At 41.4% G+C, this 21,438-nt stretch overlaps 2 protein-coding genes across 4 annotated transcripts in view; one reads left to right on the top strand and one right to left on the bottom strand.

The window, feature by feature from the left end:
* The window catches only part of PPP2R1A (protein phosphatase 2 scaffold subunit Aalpha), a 526,337-nt gene that overhangs the window by 170,124 nt on the left and 334,775 nt on the right, over positions 1–21,438 (bottom strand). The window lies entirely within an intron of this gene.
* ZNF432 (zinc finger protein 432) lies at positions 5,195–20,669 on the top strand. 3 transcript variants are annotated; one of them, XM_050771312.1, is made up of 5 exons: positions 5,195–6,118; positions 7,831–8,030; positions 12,578–12,704; positions 13,615–13,710; positions 18,658–20,669. In XM_050771312.1, exons 2-5 carry the CDS (start codon positions 8,016–8,018, stop codon positions 20,376–20,378), a joined length of 1,959 nt encoding a protein of 652 aa, XP_050627269.1. In that variant the 5' UTR covers positions 5,195–6,118; positions 7,831–8,015; the 3' UTR covers positions 20,379–20,669. The 3 variants fall into 3 exon arrangements, with proteins under 3 accessions (XP_050627269.1, XP_050627268.1, XP_050627270.1); XM_050771311.1 differs by having other exon boundaries at positions 5,195–6,235; XM_050771313.1 differs by lacking the exon at positions 5,195–6,118 and adding an exon at positions 6,284–6,317.

The following is a 21,438-nucleotide window of genomic DNA, read 5'->3' as shown; positions in this document are numbered from 1 at the left end:
AATCCCAGCACTTTGGGAGGCCGAGACGGGCGGATCACGAGGTCAGGAGATCGAGACCATCCTGGCTAACACGGTGAAACCCCGTCTCTACTAAAAAAATACAAAAAACTAGCCGGGCGAGGTGGCAGGCGCCTGTAGTCCCAGCTACTCGGGAGGCTGAGGCAGGAGAATGGCGTGAACCCGGGAGGCGGAGCTTGCAGTGAGCTGAGATCTGGCCACTGCACTCCAGCCTGGGCGAAAGAGCGAGACTCCGCCTCAAAAAACCAAAAAACCAAAAACAAAAAACAAAAACAAAAAAAAAGAGTGTAATTGTTGAGACCTAGGTTTGTATCTCTTCAGGTTATGTAGGTACTACCAAAGAGTTTTCCAAAATATTTGTGCCATTTTTAACACCCATTGGTATAAAGTGCCTGATTTACCCACATCTTTTCCAAAACTTGATATTTCCTACCATTTTATTATAGATTTCTGGTTGGTGTACAATGATATTAGGTAGTAGTGTTATTTGAATTCTCACAATTAATAAGGACATTGAACATTTTCTCTAAATTATTAATTGAATAATGTTTTTGAAGCTTCTATTGGAATGTTTTGACTATAATTTACTCTATTGTGTGAATCTGTGTTTTTTTACGGTACATACATCTCTCTCTTCCAAACCCCTCGTGTGTGTGTGTGTGTGTGTGTGGTGTGTCTTTTAGGAGTGCCAGCTCTTAATTTTACTATGGCCTAATTTGTCATCTTTCCTATATTATTAATGTGTTTTGTGTGGCTTGAGAAACATTTTGTTATTCTAAAACCACAAGAATACTATTATTGTTTTTCTAGAAATTGTATTACTTACCATGAAAATTTAGATCAGCAATTCATTCAGAAGTAATTTGTTCTATAGTGTTGGTAGCGGTTGAGGTTATGTCTTTTTTCCATTATAACTACCTCATCAGTTTATTCATAAAATGTTAGATGATGCTTTTTTTCTGTTTGCTATCACTTGTCATTGCTTCTCCCATGGTTAACAGCACCTCATCCTTAGTGCTGACTTCCATGAAGTATCCTGGTAATTCTTTCCATTTCTAAGTGCACCTGGCTATCCTCACCGGAGCACACAGTGAAAGTTACTGTTAATGACAAGAATCTTCAATAAGGCTATTTTCTCATAAGAATGATTGTTACCATCCTTAAAGGAACATGTGCTGAATGAAAGAATAGATTCCAGTGATGTGGCAATAAGGATAATCTTATCACAGAAGAGAGTTGAAATCCTAGGCAACTTCTCTCTTATCTGCTATTATCTATTCCTTTCTTACAAAGGATCCAGGTTGAGGTCCACAGATGTGATTCTCAAGCACTTGATTATTGGAAACCCCATGTTTCTTCTCTCAAAAGGAGTTCCCCAGACAATGTCAGCTTTTGGATTGACACATTTCTTCAATGGTTTTGGATGTGAACATACTTTCTATGTAGAAAGAGTGGTTAGGACTACGTCCATTGGCACCACCTGCCTCTTGAGTGTCTTCCAGACCATAAGGATCAGCCCCATGAACTCCAGGTGGAAGGATCTTAAAGTAAAAGCTGCAAAGTACATTGGATACTCCATTCCCATCTGCTGGATACTGTACATTGTAGTAAATTTTTCCCGTGTATCTGGTTGTCACATACAGCAACAAAAACATCACAAAGAAGAGATTTTGGTTACTGTTCTACTCTAGGTTTTTTTTTTTTTTTTTTTTTTTTTTTTTTTTTTTTTTTTTTGAGACGGAGTCTCTCTCTGTCACCCAGGCTGGAGTGCAGTGGCCGGATCTCAGCTCACTGCAAGCTCCGCCTCCCAGGTTTACGCCATTCTCCTGCCTCAGCCTCCCGAGTAGCTGGGACTGCAGGCGCCTGCCACCGCGCCCGGCTAGTTTTTTGTATTTTGTAGTAGAGACGGGGTTTCACGGGGTTAGCCAGGATGGTCTCGATCTCCTGACCTTGTGATCCGCCTGTCTCGGCCTCCCAAAGTGCTGGGATTACAGGCTTGAGCCACCGTGCCCGGCCTTTCTCTAGGTTTTAACAAAATTATAGACCCATTGTATGCAGCATTATTTGTATTCCCTGAAGTTTTATTTTCTGGGCTCATAATCTTGTCCAGTGGCTCCAGGATTTTCATTTTGTACAGGCACAAGCAGTAAGTCCAACACATTCACAGGAATAATGTTTCCTCCAGATCCTCCGAGTCCAGAGTCACCCAGAGTATCCTTGTCCTGGTGAGCACCTTTGTGTCTTTTCACATCCTCTCCTCCTTCATTCATGCTTGTATTGCTCGATTTCATAATCCCAGGTGGTGGCCGGTGAACACTGTTGCCCTCATTTCTGTGTGTTTTCCAAGTGTCAGCCCCTTTGTTGTCATGAGCTGTGACTCCACTGTATCCAGGCTCTGCTTTGTCTGGATCAGAAATACAAATTCTCCTCATCTTATCATAAATAAGTAAATTGCATGTTTTTGCACACATTCAGTTGTTTACACATTCATCATCCTTGGAACATCAATACAGAAACTTACGGAGGAGCCACATTTCTATTGTAGTCTCAGGATTTTCTTCAGCTGGTTAATGTGGTACCTACGTGGGGATAGCAACGGTGAATAAATCAGGTTATCCTCATCCTGATGCATAGTATCCAACTGATAGAAATCTTAATTAAATATTGCTTCATTAGGGAGGCTGAGGGGGGGTGGATCACTTGAGGTCAGGAGTTTGAGACCAGCCTGGCCAACATGGTGAAACCCCGTCTCTACAAAAAATACAAAAATTAGGCGTGATGGCACACGCCTGTAATCCCAGCAACTAGGGAGGCTGAGGCAGGAGAATCTCTTCAACCCAGGAGGTGGAGGTTGCAGTGAGCTGAGATCATGCCACTGCATGCCATCCTGGGTGACAGAAACTTCCATAGTTCCTGAAAATGACCAGAGGTGTGATTCAAAATAAGATTGATAGATAGATAGGCTGGGCGTGGTGGCTCACACCTGTACTCCCAGCATTTTGGGAGGCAGAAGCGAGTGGATCACCTGAGGTCAGGAGTTCAAGACCAATCTGGCCAACATGGTGAAACCCCGTCTCTACAAAAAATATAAGAATTAGTTGGGCATGATGGTAGGTGCCTATAATCCCAGCTACTGGGAAGGCTGAGGCAGAAAAATCACTTGAATGCGGGAGGCGGAGGTTGCAGTGAGCTGAGATCTCACCATTGCACTCCAGCCTGGGCGACAGACTGAGACTCTGTCTCAAAAAACAAAAGTTGAGACGGAGTCTTGCTCAGTCACCCAGGCTGGAGTACAGTGGCACGATCTCGGCTTACTGCAAGCTCCCCCTCCCGGATTCATGCCATTCTCCTGCCTCAGCCTCCTGAGTAGCTGGGACTACAGGCGCCGGCCACCACACCCGGCTAATTTTTTTTTTTTTTGTATTTTTAGTAGAGACGGGGTTTCACCATGTTAGCTAGGATGGTCTCAATCTCCTGACCTCGTAATTACAAGCGTGAGCCACCACGCCCGGCAATTCCTAACTATTCTTTTTAAAAAGGGGATTTAATACTCTCTAAATCACAATAAATATAAGTGTTTAGGGTACATTCTTGGAAGAATTAATTGATCTGTATTAAAATGGAGAAGAATGTAAGTTGTTGGGGCAGGTAGGGCCATGAGAGAGATCAGCACAAGACCAGCAGGTGGGGCACTGCATAGGTAGAGGAGGAAGATATGAAAAGACTCACAGGTGAGGCATCCTAGAGGGGATATGGAGAAAAAGTAATTATTATGAGAGGTTCTGAAGTTTTTTGCTCTTGAGTGCCCTGTTATCTCTGTTCCTGTCACTCTTACAGTATCTTCAAAAAAGGCCACATGTGTCACTGAGGTTTTTCTGTAAAAGTAAATTCTTTTGGAAATATCTGAGGGGATTTGAGCTTTATATCTGTACTTACATTAGGCAAAATCTAATTTTATGGAGAAGGCCAAGATGAATACAGAGGAGATACTGGTAGGTTAAACCCCTAGGAATTAGAACAAATTTCTGGGAAATCTTTAGCATTTCGAGGCTGCAGAAGTTATGTGGTAAAGGCAAGATCTTGGAAGAGAGAACCAGACCCAGCTAAAGCTGAGTTATATGTGAAATAAACAGAGTTTTCCCAAAGAATATCTTTTATAAGATGAGAGAAAGGAGATAAAGTAGAAGAGAGACTGAGTTGGTCCTTCAGGATCGGAATCTGATAGATTGGACACTAGAGGAAGTTTAATGTAACTTTTTTGTGCTATCTAGATCTAGTTTTTAGGCCCTGGCTAGGGGCCAGTTAGTTCCTTTTCTAGAGTGGCCAATTAAGTTCACAACACCGGCCACAAGTGAGCTTTACCTTGTGGTATTTACCTTGCCCTAATCCTATCCCCATATCCTCTGCTCCAAGGTAGCCTTGAAAAGCAACCACCTTTTAACAACAGTAACAGTGAATATCTGCACCCTAGCAGATTATCTGCACTTAAGGGGGTAGAAATGGCTCTGAAAATGGCAGAAATGGCTCTGAAACACCCCAAAGCCTCCATCCCCACAGAATTTTCACTACTAAATGTGTTGCAGCCTGAATAGGTCTATTCTCATAGTATTTCTCTATTTGACTTGACTCAGCTTTATCTATGTGAACACTCCTACCCATAGGGCACTTGTCAAAAACAATCAGTGGCAATTGTTTAACACTAGAGTGTTTAGAGGAGTGACAGTGTGTGTCTGTGTGACAGATGGAAGTAATAAGAGCGTACAGGGGAAAGGGGCCATAGGCATAAGATGATGGAACAAAGCCTGGAGTGTGGTGTATAGAGAGTGTAGGGGAAGGGAGAAGGCAGACAGGTAAAAGGAAAAAGAATGTTAAGTGTTGTTCAGCCTCAAGACTGACATGATGAAAATACCTTTATTGTGGTTTTTGTAAATTAGAACACATGCTTTATTATTAAAAACACACAATTGAAAATGTTGACATTTTCATCCTTGCGTCTTCTAAAAAAACGTCACAAGGCATAACTTGTGGTAATAATTCTGTAGATATATGGACAATTTTTAAAAATAGTATTTTTTCATTGCAAAATATTCATTAGTGTCATATCATAGGCAGATCTCCAACTCCAGAATAATTCCCATGGTTATATTATGTTACATGGCAAAAAGGACTCTGCACTGTAATTATTAATCAGCTGCCTTCAGCACTGGGAGAGTATTCTGGATTGCCCAAGCACTTAATAATAGGAGAAACCGGAGAGATGCGATAGTCAGAGGTTTCAAACATGAAAGGGATTTGACAATACTATTGTTGGCTTTAAAGATTCCTATCTTTAAAGGAGTGGGGGCAAGGAAACTGTGTGAAGGAAATTAATCTGCCAACCTAAATAATTCTAGAAAACGATCCATTTCCAGAGTCAAGAACAAAGCCAGGTGGTTTTGTTCTTCTAAAGACAATTCCACGGGCCAGTTCCACCGCAAGCTTCCCAGAGAGCATTCGTTCTGCCCTACGGACACCGAACTTCCCCTAAGATGGCCGCCCCCACAGTATACTCCCGCCTGACGGCGCGGTTACCTGCAACGCACCGCTCGCTTATTTTTTGTTCTAATCCCGCTTGATTCAGTTTTTATACGGCCTCTAAAACGCTTCGCATTTAGAATAGTGATTGAGGTGCCCAGAGGTGACTTTAATTTTCCATTGAGTTGAGACGCCACAGCCATCAAGACCGTTAGGAACTGATGCCGCGCCTTTGTGGTAATAATGGGTTCCGGCCTTTGAGAAGTTTGCGCCGTTCACTAGCCCCTGCAAGGAGAAGATCAACTTATTCTGTTCCCTGTCTGTTCAGAGGACTTTACCCACACGCCGTATCTGTCTGTGTGAACTCAAGCCTCTGATAATCTCTCCATTTTTCTGCCAGGGCTGACGTGTCTGGAAATCGGACAGTTTTAAGAGGCCTCTGTCCACAGCGTCTCGCGGCTCCTGTGCCGTCTGTACGTCACGTACTCAAAGATGGCCGCCCCCAGAGCGGCGAGGCGACTCCGGCGCGGATGCTTCTTCTGAGGAAAAGCCGGAAGGCCGCATTCCGCTCTCCATGGAAACGCGGGTGACCCTCCTTTGAGGTTTAGTGGGGAGGGAGCTGGGCGAGGGGCCCAGAAGTGGAAGAACTTTAGGGAAGTAAGTTCAGTCTTTAAGAAGTCGCAGCGATTCCAGGGAGAGTAAGGTCAGTGTGTGGGTCAGGACGTGGAAACGCGGTGGGAGGGAGCATTCTGAGGGCGTCTGCGTTGTTGGCGGCGCTGTAAGGTGTAGGTAGCGCGGCAGTGTGGGGGAGGCGGGGGCGGGTGTTTTCTTTTGGAGGGGAGCTGGTAGGAGTCCCTGGTGGGTGTCTGTGATGGGATATCTTTGGGGGTCCCTCATGGAGGCTCTGGTGGTCAGTGATTAAAGGCCTGAGTAGATCTACGACCAAGAGTCCTGAGATCAGGGATTGTGGTCCTCGCGGGTCACTCCCCTGTGGGGCTCAGTGATTGAGAATCGGTGGGGTGGCTTTTTCAACTAATGTGACTTCTGTTTCACATTCTGGATTAATCTGAGGTTCAGTGATCGAGGAATCATTAAGGGAAGCCAGTGTACATGTGTATCTACTCCAGGTTTTCGTATTAATCTGGCGGGGTGGTGGCCTTTTGTGTAGAGACAAGTGAAAACTGAAGTATTTTCACAAGAGCCCTGGCAGGGTCTGTGTGTGTGTGTTGAGCTCAAACTTTGGCTGCTGGAACAGACTTGATGAACGTTAACATTTCCTAAAAGTTTCAGGTCCAAGTACCTCCTGCACGATGAGTTTTCTAATCCTCTGGCTTTCCACGACAACCCATGCTCTTGAACCTGCAGAAAATGAAAGTTTTGTTGCGGGGGCAGAGAGGGTGCGGATGAATAAGCTTTCTATTTACAGTATTTTTTTTATTACTGCTGCACAAATTAATAAGAGCCTATTTTTATCCTTCCTCTTGCAAATGTACTGCATATTTTTTATGGGTGTTTCAGGTTTTGTATGTTCGTATATAAAGGCGGCTATTTTCCCAGTATTTATATTTTTGAATTGTTTTCTAAATTTGTACTTATACCTCGTATTCCTTCTCTCTGTCTCCCTCTTTTTTTTTTTGATGTGTTTCTTGTTCTTCATATTGAAGTGTGTGTATAAACACTTTTTTTTTTTGAGATGGAGTCCTGCTCTTTTCGCCCAGGCTTGAGTGCAATGGCTGGGCTCACTGCAACCTTCGCCTCCTAAGTTCAAGCCATTCTCCTGCCTCAGTCTCCGAGTAGCTGGGATTACAGGTGCCCGCCATCACACCCGGCTAATTTTTTGTATTTTTAGTAGAGACAGTGTTTCGCCATGTTGACCAGGCTGGTCTTGAACTCCTGACCTCAGGTGATCCGCCCACCTCAGCCTCCCAAAGTGCTGGGATTACAGATGTGAGCCATCATGCCGGGCCATATATAAACACTTTTAAATATATATAAAGACTTTTAAAGAGGTGTGAGGGTAACATTGTATAAAGGAAAAAATGTACAGTTTCTCACCGTCCATATGGCATTATTTAAAAAGCTGATACGAGAATTACCTACTGCTTAGGCATGATGCTGTGTGGCCTTTGTGACCTCCCCTTTCCTCTTCATGTTACTTCCACACTTCACCGAAGAAAGGCATTTGGCCTTCATTGAGGGTCTTGCATTTCTTTGGTTTGAGAGAACCAAATAAAGAGACAAATATTCAGGGTCATGTGTTAAGGTGAATGTACCCCTGAAAGTTGTTTTGCTCCTCAGTCTACAGGTCCTGGCTGCCCTGGGAAGAGACAAGAAGTGAATGAAGAAAGAGGAAGACCTAGATAATGATTTTTGTGGGCACTCTTCACTGGTGACTGAGGTTTCTAACTAGAAATTTAAGGCAGATCCAGAGGAGACAAAGACAGAGTATCCCAGGTGCTGGCCATTTCCCACAACTGAAGAAAATGATCAATGCCCAGGTGACTTTTTCTCTATTTTACTCTCTCCTTTATTCCATGGTGGATTTGTAGAGACCTGTAAGAAATCATTTCAGAATCTAGAGAGAAATAAACTTTAAATCTAACTCCAACATCATGGCAAAATAAGATCAGGAATATAGTGTTTATGTGATTCCTAAAAAATGACTGATGTTGGAACATAATGCCTGACTAGAAGATCCTTTCTATTACATTAGCTGTCAGTTTGCATCTGATGTCTCCGACAGCCAGTACAAGAAAGTCATGCTAAGTTATATAATATACAGTGACTGTGAGGAAAAAGCAGACACGTTCCTCAGGAGATCATTATTTCATGGCACTTAGATGTCAAGAAAAATTTGCTCTTCTTCTCAGAGGTGATATGGTTTTTTGAACAGTGTTTTGAACTAGCTTTCTAATGAAGGCAGAAGATTTCCTACTGCTGTTTATAACAGGGTTCCTCAGAGACTCCTATGGAAATAGACCAGGAAAACTCAGTGGACACAGTTTTTTCAAGGGACGAAAGCAAGGCCACACACTCAAGTCTTTGTGTCTTTGTGAGCTGATTTAGGAATAAAATCTAAGTGGCCTAGGAAAATGGAAGGCGTGCATAGCTTCCATTTGTCCTGAACAGATGGCTGAACTGGCATTAACTGCAGATTTGGCATTAGGGAGTTGTCTGATACGGTCTTGACTTGTTGGGTGCCATGTTTGATAACTTTACCTCATCTCAGAATATACAGAATCCTTCTGCATTTTCACATCCAATTCTTACATATTTTTATTGCTTTTATTTTTTTGTAATTACATAAATAACTCATGGATTCCCAAGGGAAAAAAATCTGTTTTTTGTTCGTTTGTTTTGTTTTTTTGAGATGGAGTATCACTCTGTTTCCCAGGCTGGAGTGCAGTGGTGTGATCTCGTCTCACTATAACCTCCGCCTCCTGGGTTCAAGGGATTCTCGTGCCGCAGCTTCCTGAGTAGCTGGGATTACAGGTGCACGCCAGCATGCCTGGCTAATTTTTGTATTTTTAGTAGAGATGGGGTTTCACCACGTTGGTCAGGCTGGTCTCGAACTCCTGACCTCAGGTGATCCACCCGCCTCTGCCTCCCAAAGTGCTGGGATTACAGGCGTGAGCCACTGTGCCTGGCCCCACAGGGAAATGAATTCTAATGATGAAGTACACACTGGTTAAAAAAGTAAATTCCCGGGCCGGGCACGGTGGCTCATGCCTGTAATCCCAGCACTTTGGGAGGCCAAGGCAGGCGGATCACCTGAGGTCAGGAGTTCAAGACCAGCCTGACCAAAACCCTGTCTCTACTAAAAACACAAAATTAGAGTGGCATGGTGGTGCATGCCTGTAATCCCAGCTACTCGGGAGCCTGAAACAGGAGAATCGCTTGAACCCAGGAGGCGGAGGTTGTGGTGAGCCGAGATCATGCCATTGTATTCCAGCCTGGGCAACAAGAGCAAAACTCTGTCTCTCTTAAAAAAAAGGTAAATTTGCTCATCATAACTTTCTTCCTAATCCCCTTATAGTGCTTCAACAAAGGTTTGGTAGCACGTACTTACTGTCACTGAACTGTGTGCATCTCTGTATGTATGTGTATTTATAAATCTAGGTGTTTTATGTATGTGTCTGTATATATAAACACATTTATTATGACTTCTTTTGCTTCAGTGGAATCACATTTCACCTGTTGGTCACCTTAGATCAAACTTGTACAACCTGCGGCCTGTGGGCTGCATGTGGCCCAGGATGGCTTTGAATGTGGCCCAACACAAATTTGTAAATTTTCTTAAAACATTATGAGAATTTTTTGCACTTTTCTTCCAGCTATCATTAGTGTATCTTATGCATGGCCCAACACATTTCTTCTTCCAGTGTGGCCCAGGGAAGCCAAAAGATTGGACACCCCTGCCTTAGATGGTATAGTTTTAGAATATAAAGGAATATCACTATAATTAATTGAAGAATATTAATTGTATAACATTCCATTTGTCTAAAGTCATACATGGAAACATTGTTAAACTATGTAAAGTATTTAAATGAGTGCCTGCAACATAGAGACTGATACATGGAGTCCTTTTTGCCTTAAATCTTTGCCAATACTTAAAAATAAGACATTATCAAATTACACAATTTTCAGTGATCCAATATTCTTTTGTCTTATTTTGCATTTTCCTCATCACAGGTGAGGTTGAAGTCCTTCGTGTGTATTTCTTGGCCAACTGGATTTTTTTCTCTTGTGAAATGCCTGACTATAATTTTTATATTAAAAAACTTTTTTCTTACTGGTTAATGAGTTGGTTATATCTACTATATATTGACCTTTTGTTTATTGCAAATTTTTTTAGCCCGTCATTTTTCTTTCAGCTTTGTTTATGATCTGTTTTTCAATGTAGATATTAAAATTTTTTCTCATAAAATTTGTCCCTGTTTTTTCCTTTATGGCTTTGAACATGAATATATTTCATATTTGCTTCTGCTTCCATAGGTTCTTTTGCTTTCTGGTTAGGACTTTAAACGGGAGAAACTTATTTTTGAGTATGAAATTAGGTAGAAACCTAAGGGTTTTTTTTCCAAACAGATTTATTTCTTGTGTGAAATAATTCCGAATGTGATAAGATCAGCAGCATTAAGAATTTGCAGACTCCACTAAGTCTGTTCTTTTATCTGTGTATTAATATCTGCAATTACATGGGGATAGATTATCCCATCAATTTTCACCTAGCTCTTTCCTGCCTCAAGTTCCCACTACCATATGATTATAAGTCATGTTGAGACAGGAGAGTGGCAGTTTAGTTGACAAGAGGGTCTCAATTTATTTTCCAGTGGCATTCGGGGCTAGGCCATACCATACAATTTGCCAATTACCACAGAATCAAGACATTGAAGACGTTATTCTGCACTTTTCTTGCTTCTTTTGTTTCTATGGAAGTCAGTTGTTAGAACATTTTGTCTTTCTTTTGATGGTAATGCATCTTTTCCTTCTGTTAATGGTTGTTTATATAATGTTATATTTGCATCTGATGTTCAATAGTTTCTGTCTGATGTGTCTAGATGCAGATTTTCTGCTTGGCTTTGTTGATTTATTAAATATGAGTTACAGGGTATTTAATCAGTTCTGAAAATTTCTCACTCAGATATTTGGAAATTGCTTCTCATTTCAATATAATATTTCAAAAACTATGTATAGGCATATGTTAGGCCTCATTCTGTCTTCCATATTTAGTAAACTCTCCTTCATACTTTCTGTCACTTTGTGCCTCTGCTTCATTTTTCACTTATTTTAATTTTTTGAGATAGGGTCTCACTCTGTCACCCAGGCTGGAGTACAGTGGCATGATCACAGCTCACTGCAGCGTCAACTTCCTGGGCTCCAGCGATCCTCCCACCTCACCCTCCCAAGCAGCTGGGACCACAGGCGTGTGCCACCGTACCTAGCTAATTTCTGTCTTTTTGGTAGAGACAGGATTTCACCATGTTTCCCAGGCTGGTCTTGAACTCCTGAGCTCAAGCTATCCACCTGCCTCAGGCTCCCAAAGTGCTGGGATTACAGGTGTGAGCCACCCCATCTGGCCCTGTTTTTTTTTTTTTTTTTTTTTTTTTTTTGAGACGGAGTCTCGCTCTGCCGCCCAGGCTGGAGTGCAGTGGCCGGATCTCAGCTCACTGCAAGCTCCGCCTCCCGGGTTTATGCCATTCTCCTGCCTCAGCCTCCCGAGTAGCTGGGACTACAGGCGCCCGCCACCTCGCCCGGCTAGTTTTTTGTATTTTTTAGTAGAGACGGGGTTTCACCGTGTTAGCCAGGATGGTCTCGATCTCCTGACCTCGTGATCCGCCCGTCTCGGCCTCCCAAAGTGCTGGGATTACAGGCTTGAGCCACCGCGCCCGGCCTTTTTTTTTACTGTGAATTCCAACTCACTAATTATCTCTTCAGTGTATCTAATATAACCTTTCTGTTAATAGACACACATACCTGTGACTGTATACATATATATACACACACGTATATATGTTTGTGTGTGTACATATATATTTAATATATATTTCCAAAAATAAGTTTTCCCAATTTGATTACTCTTTAATAGTTTCTCATGCTTTCTATGCATTTCTATTTTTTAATCCATTTAATAATTAAACATGAACGTAGTGTCCTGTGATTCTAGCATCTGGAGTCTCCCCATGTCTTATGTTAGTATTAGCTGGGAAGGCTTACAGTGAATGAAACAATTTATATCAGATACCTAGATGTAGGTAGCATATACTTTCTTGACTGGGCAATAGATACTGAAATTAAAATTTATACGTAAAACCTGTTTTTACTGAGCGGCTTTGATATAAAACCTTAATTTTTGTTGAGCAAATGGGGCACTGTACAATTATAGAATACTTGGAGATTCTCTGGTGATATTAAAAAATACAATAGATTTATAGATGGATGCAGTCTATGTGGTTAATATGAGCAGGACAACTTCCCTTCACATTCTTTTCATGTCAGTAAAAGAGAAACGCTTCCTGTTAAGCAAGGCTCTGTTTTCTTACAGGAATTGCTGACACTGGAGGATGTTACTGTGGAGTTCACCTGGGAGGAGTGGCAGCTCCTGGACCCTTTTCAGAAGGGCTTGTACCGGGATGTGATGTTGGAGATCTACAGCAACCTGGTATCAATGGGTAAGGACAGCTGCCCTGTGTCACCTGGAGGGTGCCCAGTCTGTGGCCTTTGCTTTCTCAGCTGCTTACCCTTGGAATTAACTGCAGTGCTCTGAATAGCAGATTTTTGGTACATCCTCTGGCTTCTGGTAAAAGGATATACAGTCACCCCTCAGTGTCTGAGAGGGATTGGTTTCACAGCTTTCCATGGATATGAAATCCACAGATGCTCAAATCTCATATAAAATGGCATTGTATTTGCATATAACCTACACACACCTCCCCCCAAATACTTTAAATCATCTCTAGATTATGCCTGATACTTAATACAATGTAAGTGCTATGTAAATAGTTGTTATACTGTATGTTTTAATTTGTTTTTTATTGTGTTTTTTTTTTTCTTTAGAGACAGCGTCTTGCTCTGTTGCCCAGGCTAGAATGTAGTGGTGGCTTCATGGCTCACTGCAGCTTTGAACTGGGTTCAAGTGATCCTCCTGCCTCAGCTTCCTGAGGAACTATGCCTACAGATGCAAACCACCATGCTTGGCTTTTTTTTTTTTTTTTTTTTTTTTTTTTTTTTTGTAGAGATGGAATCTGTGTTGCCCAGGCTGGTCTCCCACTCCTGGCTTCAAGTGTTGGTTTCATGTCAGCCTCCCATAGTGCTGGGATTATAGGCAAGAGCCACTGCACTTTGTATTTTTTATTATTGTATTTTTTTTTTTTAATATTTTCAATCCATGGTTGGTTGAATCCCTGGATGTGAAATTTTCAGATATTAAGGTCTGACTGTAATCTGCCCTTTCCTGAGAGAAAAGCCTCTACTTACTTTGCAGATGTGAAAACTATCTAGTTACTTAAATGTCACATTCTCTCACATTACATACACCAGCCCAATCCAGTGTGTCTGTCTTCTGTCATTTCCCATAAACAGGTTATCAAGTCAGCAAACCAGATGCACTCTCCAGGTTGGAACGAGGAGAAGAACCATGGACAATGGAAGATGAAAGGCACAGTCAAATCTGTCCAGGTATGCGAGAACCAGCAAGATGCGTAAGTCATATTATAGTCAGTAAAAGAATGCTGTGTGGGTGTCTCAGGACACAGAAGCAGTGCCTATTAGGAATACGGATCATTTTTCCTCCACAAAAAACCCTTCCCATCTTATTTTAAGGTTGCATTCTCCTTTAGTACCATACTTCTTTCCTGTCTGTGCTGGTATTGTATTGAATGTCCTCTACCTATGGAGTTCTCTTATTAAAAGTCTCTACTATTTTTGTTGACTGTTTACCTAGAAAGGAGTTTTACATCCTACATCAGTTGTAGTCCAAACTAGGTCATAACTTATGTCTATCTCAGAGTACTTCCTTTGTACATTTGATTTCTGCTTTTCCCTTAGTTCATCTTAGACAGTAGCATTGTATTCATTTCCCTAATGTGTTTTTCCCATTATAGATTTGTTTTTTAACAGCTTAATTTACATACTATACAATTTTCCAATTTAAAGTTTATTTTTCAGTGCTTCATAGTATATGAACAGTTATGTAACCATCACCATAGTCAATTTTTTTTCTTTCTTTCTTTTTTTTGTTTTTTGAGATGGAGTCTCGCTTTGTCACCCAGGCTGGAGTACAATGGTATGATCTTGGCTCACTGCAACCTCCACCTCCTGGGTTCAAGCGATTCTCCTGCCTCAGCCTCCTGAGTAGCTGGGATTACAGGTGCGCACCATCATGCCCAGCTAATTTTTGTGTTTTTGTAGAGATGGGGTTTCACCATGTTGGCCAGTTTGGTCTCATACTCCTGACCTCGTGACCCACTCGCCTCAGCCTCCCAAAGTGCTGGGATTACAGGTGTGAGCCACCACGCTCGGCCTCTACTTTTTATCTCTATAGATTTGCCTGTTCTGGACATTTTATATAAATAGAATCATAAAATATATGGTCTTTTGTGCTTCGCTTCTTTTATTTAGCATAGTGTTTTTGAAATTCTTCCATTCTTTAGCATGTATTAGTACTTCATTTCTTTTTATTGTTGAATAATATTCCATTGTATGGTTTTACCACATTTTATTTATCCATTCATCTATTGAATTAACATTTGGGTTATTTCTACTTGTTGGCATTTATGAATCATGCTGCTATGAAAGTTCGTGTACAACTTTTTCAGGAACATATGTTTTCATTTCTCTTGAGCCTTCACCTAGGAGTAGAATTCCCAGGTCATTTGTAGTCCAGGAGGGGGTCCAAGTGCAGTACTTCTGGTCCTTCTTTCACTGTGGACATTACGTGTCTTCCCAGCCACAGTGTGTGACAATACAGAGTATTGACAATTAGGGAAGTTCACTTGAGCCTTTGGTGGCCAGAGTTTTGATTAGGTTCCAGTCACATACAGCCCACATGGCTGACTTTTAGTCTTTTGCCTCTCCCAGAAGTCGGGCTAATACCTAGAGTATCTAGTTTTTCCAAAGTGTGGAACTGATATGGCATGGGCCAAAGCCCCTATCATAAATCATATTGTTAAATTGTCCAGCAGCTAAAGCCAGTGGGCAAACAAAGACACTCCTATAGGCCAGGACATTCCAGGGCCTAGAGCTCATTTCCTAATAGCTAAGAACAAATGTTAGATCTCTCTTTGGATGAGGTTAGATCTAGATCCTCACTACACAGAGGATTACCATAAAAATTAATGATACAGGGGTTAATTTAGGAATACAGAGGAAATAGAGCATATGGCAGGATAGTCAGAATTGCAGCAAGAGTATGATGTGCACAAAGCATATCTAGATTTTGAATTAGGAAGATGGTGACATGAATTAAGAATGAAGGCATGGGCCAGGTGCAGTGGCTCATGCCTGTAATCCCAGCACTTTGGGAGCCTGAGGTGAGCGGATCTCCTGAGGTCAGGAGTTCAAGACCAGCCTCACCAATATGGAGAAACCCCATCTCTACTAAAGATACAGAATTAGCTGGGCATGGTGGCACATGCCTGTAAGCTACTCAGGAAGGCTGAGGCAGGAGAATTGCTTGAACCTGGGAAGCGGAGGTTGCGGGGGCGCCGAGATTGCGCCATTGCACTCCAGCCTGGGCAACAAGAGCGCAACTCTGTCTCAAAAAAAAAAAGAATGAAGGCATGAAATAGGAATTGTGCAAGGCCATGGGCTTGACTATCAAAAGATTGGCCTCAAGTTGGCCAAATACAGGTCAGTGATAGAAGCTGCTTGTCGGAGAAATCGTGGAGCGGAAACATGGTAATATTCATGGTAATGTAAGCTTTTTTTTATCAAGATGACTTTTGATTTTATATATGAGTAATTGAGGTAGCATGGTTGAGGATTGGTTACTTTTATATTTTGGTCTTTTCACAAAATATCTTGCTAGTCTGACCTTTCACCTGGATGACAGCAGTGTAGCAATAATAAGAAACAGCTAAATATCTTAAGAAAAACTGAAGGTGAAGCTGGCACAACCTTTGTCTAGAAGGAGGAAGTTTATCCTTTAGTACAACTTAACTAATGCTGAGACATAAATGTAGCATTACTGAAGTAGATGCTATTGGTAGCAGATGAGGAAACAGTGTATCAGGGACATTGAAATGGGAAAAATTTGATACGACTTTTTTTTTTTGAGGCACGGTCTCACTTTGTTGCTCAGGCTGGAGTGCAGTGGCACGATTTCAGCTCACTGCAGCCTCGACCTCTGGCCTCAAGCGATCCTCATGCCTCAACATCCCAAGTTGCTGGAACTACAGGCGCATGTCACCATGTCTGGCTAATTTTTGTATTTTTTGTAAAGATGATATTTCACCATGTTGCCCAGGCTGGTCTGGAACTCCAGAGCTAAAATGATCTGCCCACCTTGACCTCCTAAAAGTGCTGGGATTACAGGCGTGAGCCACCGTACCTGGCCTTGATATGACTTTTCTACTGCATACAAAATGTGATAGAAGAAAGTGACAGTTTTCATATCCCATGCAGCAGCACATTTTCTTCTGAAGGCAACTACATGGTACACTGGCCAGTTGCAAAATTCCCTATCATTGTTTTCCTGTTTCATAATTAATGGAACATATGATAACACAACACAGCTAAACCAGAGGGTGGAATGTTGACTATAGGAGTTGTTCATTAAATGTGATGAATGTTTTTGGAAAGTTAGATGGTAGTCTACAGATTGAAGAGGGGCAAATTTAATAACAGTTACCACACAAGAGTCTTATCTCAGTTCACTTAATTTCAACAGATGGAGATTTCTAATTCTTATCCTTGCCAGGCAACAAGTATGTGGATATATTTATTCTATATATCTCAGTAAGCATATTTCCCTGATCTTTGTACTCACAATTTGGTTCCTCTAAGAGGGCTTAAATAATCCCAAAACCAAATGTTGGAATGTCTAAAACCTTGGCTCTGTACCTTCCTCTTTCATTCTACATGTCTTCTCAACATGGTATCCTGGCCCAGTGCTTTGGCTCACACCTATAGTCCCAGCACTTTGGGAAGTAGAGGCAGGCAGATCACTTGAGCCCAAGAGTTCAAGACCAGCTTGGGCAACATGGCAAGACCCCGTCTCTACAAACAATACAAAAATCACTCAGGTGTGGTGGCATGTGCCTATAGCCCCAGCTACTCAGGAGACTGAGGTGGGAGAATTGCTTGAGCCTGGAAGGTGGAGGTTGCAGTGATGCAAGATTGTGCCACTGCACGCCAGCCTGGGTAACAGTGAGACCCTGTCTCAAAAGAAAAAAAAAAGAAAAAAAAGTCATTCAGTCCTTTTTTCTTAAATAATATGTATGTGCTGATTATTTCCATGCTGCCTTCTCCATTTATACCTCCAACCAGATTCTTGATGTCTGTGTTATGTATTTGATAACCATTTCAAAGTGTATGTTTCACAGTGTATACTTTACATGTTCTGGACTGCAGTAATATTTGCCATCTCATGAGATGCTTTCATCTACCCAGTGTCTCAAGCCATATATTTAGTAATCTTTGAGTCCTCACTTTCCTCACTCTCCCCATTGAATTCATCATTTAACCTTGTATTTTCTTTGTACAAATATATCCTGCTTCCCCCAACTCTCATCATCTACACTGCTCCACCAAACCACACTTAACATCTCCAACTCCCTTCTTTTTTTGTTCCCTCTGTTTTTCCTAACTAGAATTCAGCATCAGTGAAAAGAAGGCATATTTTGTATATCCCAAATGCCAGCAGAGTGCCTTATCCATAGGAGTCATTCAACAAATACTAGTGGAGTGAATAAATACAACCCTCAGAATTTTGGATCAGTTGCCTTTCCCACCTTTGTGGTCTGGTGTCTCCCAAAATTTTGTGGAATGGTGTTCCTCCAAGCCCTGTTGTTTGCTTGTAATAATGACTTGCTTGTATTTTACTGTGTCCACATGTTTTGCAAGGTCTTGTTTAGAAAGCAGTCAAATCTATACAGATTGTCAACTGCCTCACCTTATTTGCACACAGACTGCTTTTACTTTTTGGTTTGTTTATATTATTATGTTTTTACCAAAGTGTATACATGAAGTTGCTTTTATACTATTATCATCGTATTGTCATTAAATAGCCATATTTAAAAACACCTGGCTGGGTGTGGTGGCTCACATCTATAATCCCAGCACTTTGAGAGGCCGAGGTAGGGGGATCACCTGAGGTCAGGAGTTCAAGACCAGCCTGGCCAACATATTGAAACCCTGTCTCTACTAAAAATACGAAAATTAGCTGGGCGTGATGGCACATGCCTGTAAACCCAGCTGCTTCGGAGGCTGAGTCAGGAGAATTGCTTGAACCCAGGAGGCAGAGGTTGCAGTGAGCTGAGATCACACCACTGCACTCCAGCCTGGGTAACAGAGTGAGACTCTGTCTCAAATAATAATAATAATAAACAAGGATTTTTTTTTTTAAGAAAACAGTTTTATCCCCAACAAGATTATGAAAGGATTCATTGTTCTCTTCTTTCCTAGAAAACAACAAAGTTGATGATCATCTGCAGGATCACTTGGAAAATCAAAGGATGCTGAAGAGTGTGGAACAATACCATGAACGTAATGCATTTGGAAATACTGCCTCTCAAACCAAAAGCCATTGTCTTTTCAGGGAAAATCATGATACATTTGAGTTATATATAAAAGCTTTGAAATCAAATTTAAGTTTAGTCAACCAGAGCAAAAGCTGTGAAATTAAGAACTCTACTAAATTTAATAGAGATGGAAAATCATTTCTTCATGGTAAGTATGAAGAACTTTATTCTGCAGCTAAATTCTGTGTAAGCACAAAATCCAGTAGCACTAAATCCCAAGTCAGTAAGCATCAGAGAACTCATGAAATAGAAAAAACCCACATATGCAGTGAATGTGGGAAAGCATTTGTCAAGAAGTCACAGCTCACTGATCATGAGAGAGTTCATACAGGAGAAAAACCTTATGGATGTACTTTTTGTGCAAAAGTGTTCTCCAGAAAGTCCAGGCTAAATGAACATCAAAGAATTCATAAAAGAGAGAAATCTTTTATATGCAGTGAATGTGGAAAAGTCTTCACCATGAAGAGTCGTCTGATTGAACATCAGCGAACTCATACTGGAGAGAAACCCTACATATGCAATGAATGTGGAAAAGGCTTCCCAGGCAAGCGTAATCTCATTGTACATCAGCGAAATCATACTGGAGAGAAATCCTATGTATGTAGTGAATGTGGAAAAGGCTTCACTGGGAAGAGCATGCTTATCATACATCAGCGAACTCATACAGGAGAGAAGCCCTACATCTGTAGTGAATGTGGGAAAGGCTTCACCACAAAGCACTATGTTATCATACATCAACGAAATCATACAGGAGAGAAACCATATATATGCAATGAATGTGGGAAAGGCTTCACCATGAAGAGCCGTATGATCGAACATCAACGAACTCATACAGGAGAGAAACCCTATGTATGCAATGAATGTGGAAAAGGCTTTCCCAGGAAGAGCAATCTCATTGTACATCAGAGAAATCATACAGTAGAGAAGTCATATCTATGTAGTGAATGTGGAAAAGGTTTTACTGTGAAAAGCATGCTCATCATACATCAGCGAACTCATACTGGAGAGAAGCCCTACATATGCAGTGAATGTGGGAAAGGCTTCCCCTTGAAGAGTCGGCTGATTGTACATCAGCGAACTCATACTGGAGAGAAACCTTACAGGTGCAGTGAATGTGGGAAAGGTTTCATTGTGAATAGTGGACTGATGTTACATCAGCGAACTCATACTGGAGAGAAACCATACATATGCAATGAATGTGGAAAAGGTTTTGCCTTTAAGAGCAATCTTGTTGTACACCAGCGAACTCATACTGGAGAGAAACCCTTTATGTGCAGTGAATGTGGAAAAGGCTTTACCATGAAACGCTATCTTATTGTACATCAGCAAATTCATACAGAAGAGAAATCTTGTATATGTAGTGAATGTGGAAGAGGCTTTGCCATGGAAACTGAGCTTGCTTTACATAAGCAAGTTCATACTGGAGAAAAACCTTATGGATGCAATGAATGTGGTAAAGGCTTCACTGTGAAGAGCCGTCTAATTGTTCATCAACGAACTCACACAGGAGAGAAACCCTTTGTATGCAGTGAATGTAGAAAAGCCTTCTCCTCAAAGAGAAATCTCATTGTACATCAGCGAACTCATAATGGAAATAAACCCTAACAATGCAATGGACGTGGTCATGCCTTTGGGAATAAAATATGTCTTGTACACCATCAGTGATTTCACAGTATAGTTTTTATGTGTATTGAGTATGAAAAATCATATTTCAAAATCCAGTGTTATCCACTAGGATAAATGCTATCAATGTCAGAAAGGCTTCAACATGAATTCAGGCTCTGAAATCTTTGATGTACCAATGTATAGAAAATAACTCATCTGAGAGAGATTCTGTGGATTGGGGGTAACCTTCCATTTGTCAACCTTCATTAAAACTATGACAACATCCATATGTGAAATGTGTAAGGTACATAGTCCTTTTGCAGAGAATTTGAACTGATTACATACAAACAAACTCATGCAGAGAGAAAACCATGTTAGTAATGTGAACTGAGCCAGGCGTGGTGGCTCATGCATGTAATCCCAGCACTTTGGGAGGCCAAGGCGGGTGGATCATGAGGTCAGGAGATCAAGACTATCCTGTTGAACACGGTGAAACCCTGTCTCTACTAAAAATACAAAAAAATTAGCCGGGTGTGGTGGTGGGTGCCTGTAGTCCCCGCTATTCAGGAGGCTGAGGCAGGAGAATGGCATGAACCCAGGGGGCGGAGCTTGCAGTGAGCGGAGATTGTGCCACTGCACTCCAGCCTGGGCGACAGAGCGAGACTCCATCTCAAAAAAAAAAAAGAAAAAAAGTAATGTGAACTGATTAAACAGCAGTGTGCTCCTAGCATACATGCATATAGGCAGTGTAGAGCAGCCTGTTGCTAGATTTTCACACTTGGAAGATTATGCAGTTTGCAGGAGTGAATTTTAACAAATGCAGAGAATGCACTAGTGCCTTCAGTGATTAATTACCTCATATTGTATGTCACAATAAACATGTAGGAAATAAACTTGATACATCCAATGCAGAAAAGTCTTGAAAATTTTCTAAGTAACTATGTCTTGAAAAGTATTTACTGAGATAAATCTTATAAAGGGGGAGGCTAGGAAAGCCTTCTATGGGAAGAAAGACCCTGTCTCATCAGTGATCATAATAGATCATCAGTGAACTTACACA

The sequence above is a fragment of the Macaca thibetana genome, chromosome 19 (genome assembly GCF_024542745.1).
Source record: "Macaca thibetana thibetana isolate TM-01 chromosome 19, ASM2454274v1, whole genome shotgun sequence".
In the NCBI taxonomy this organism is placed as follows: Eukaryota; Metazoa; Chordata; class Mammalia; order Primates; family Cercopithecidae; genus Macaca; species Macaca thibetana.
The sequence above is the reverse complement of the archived record's forward strand: the minus strand, read 5'-3'. Positions and strand labels throughout refer to the sequence as shown.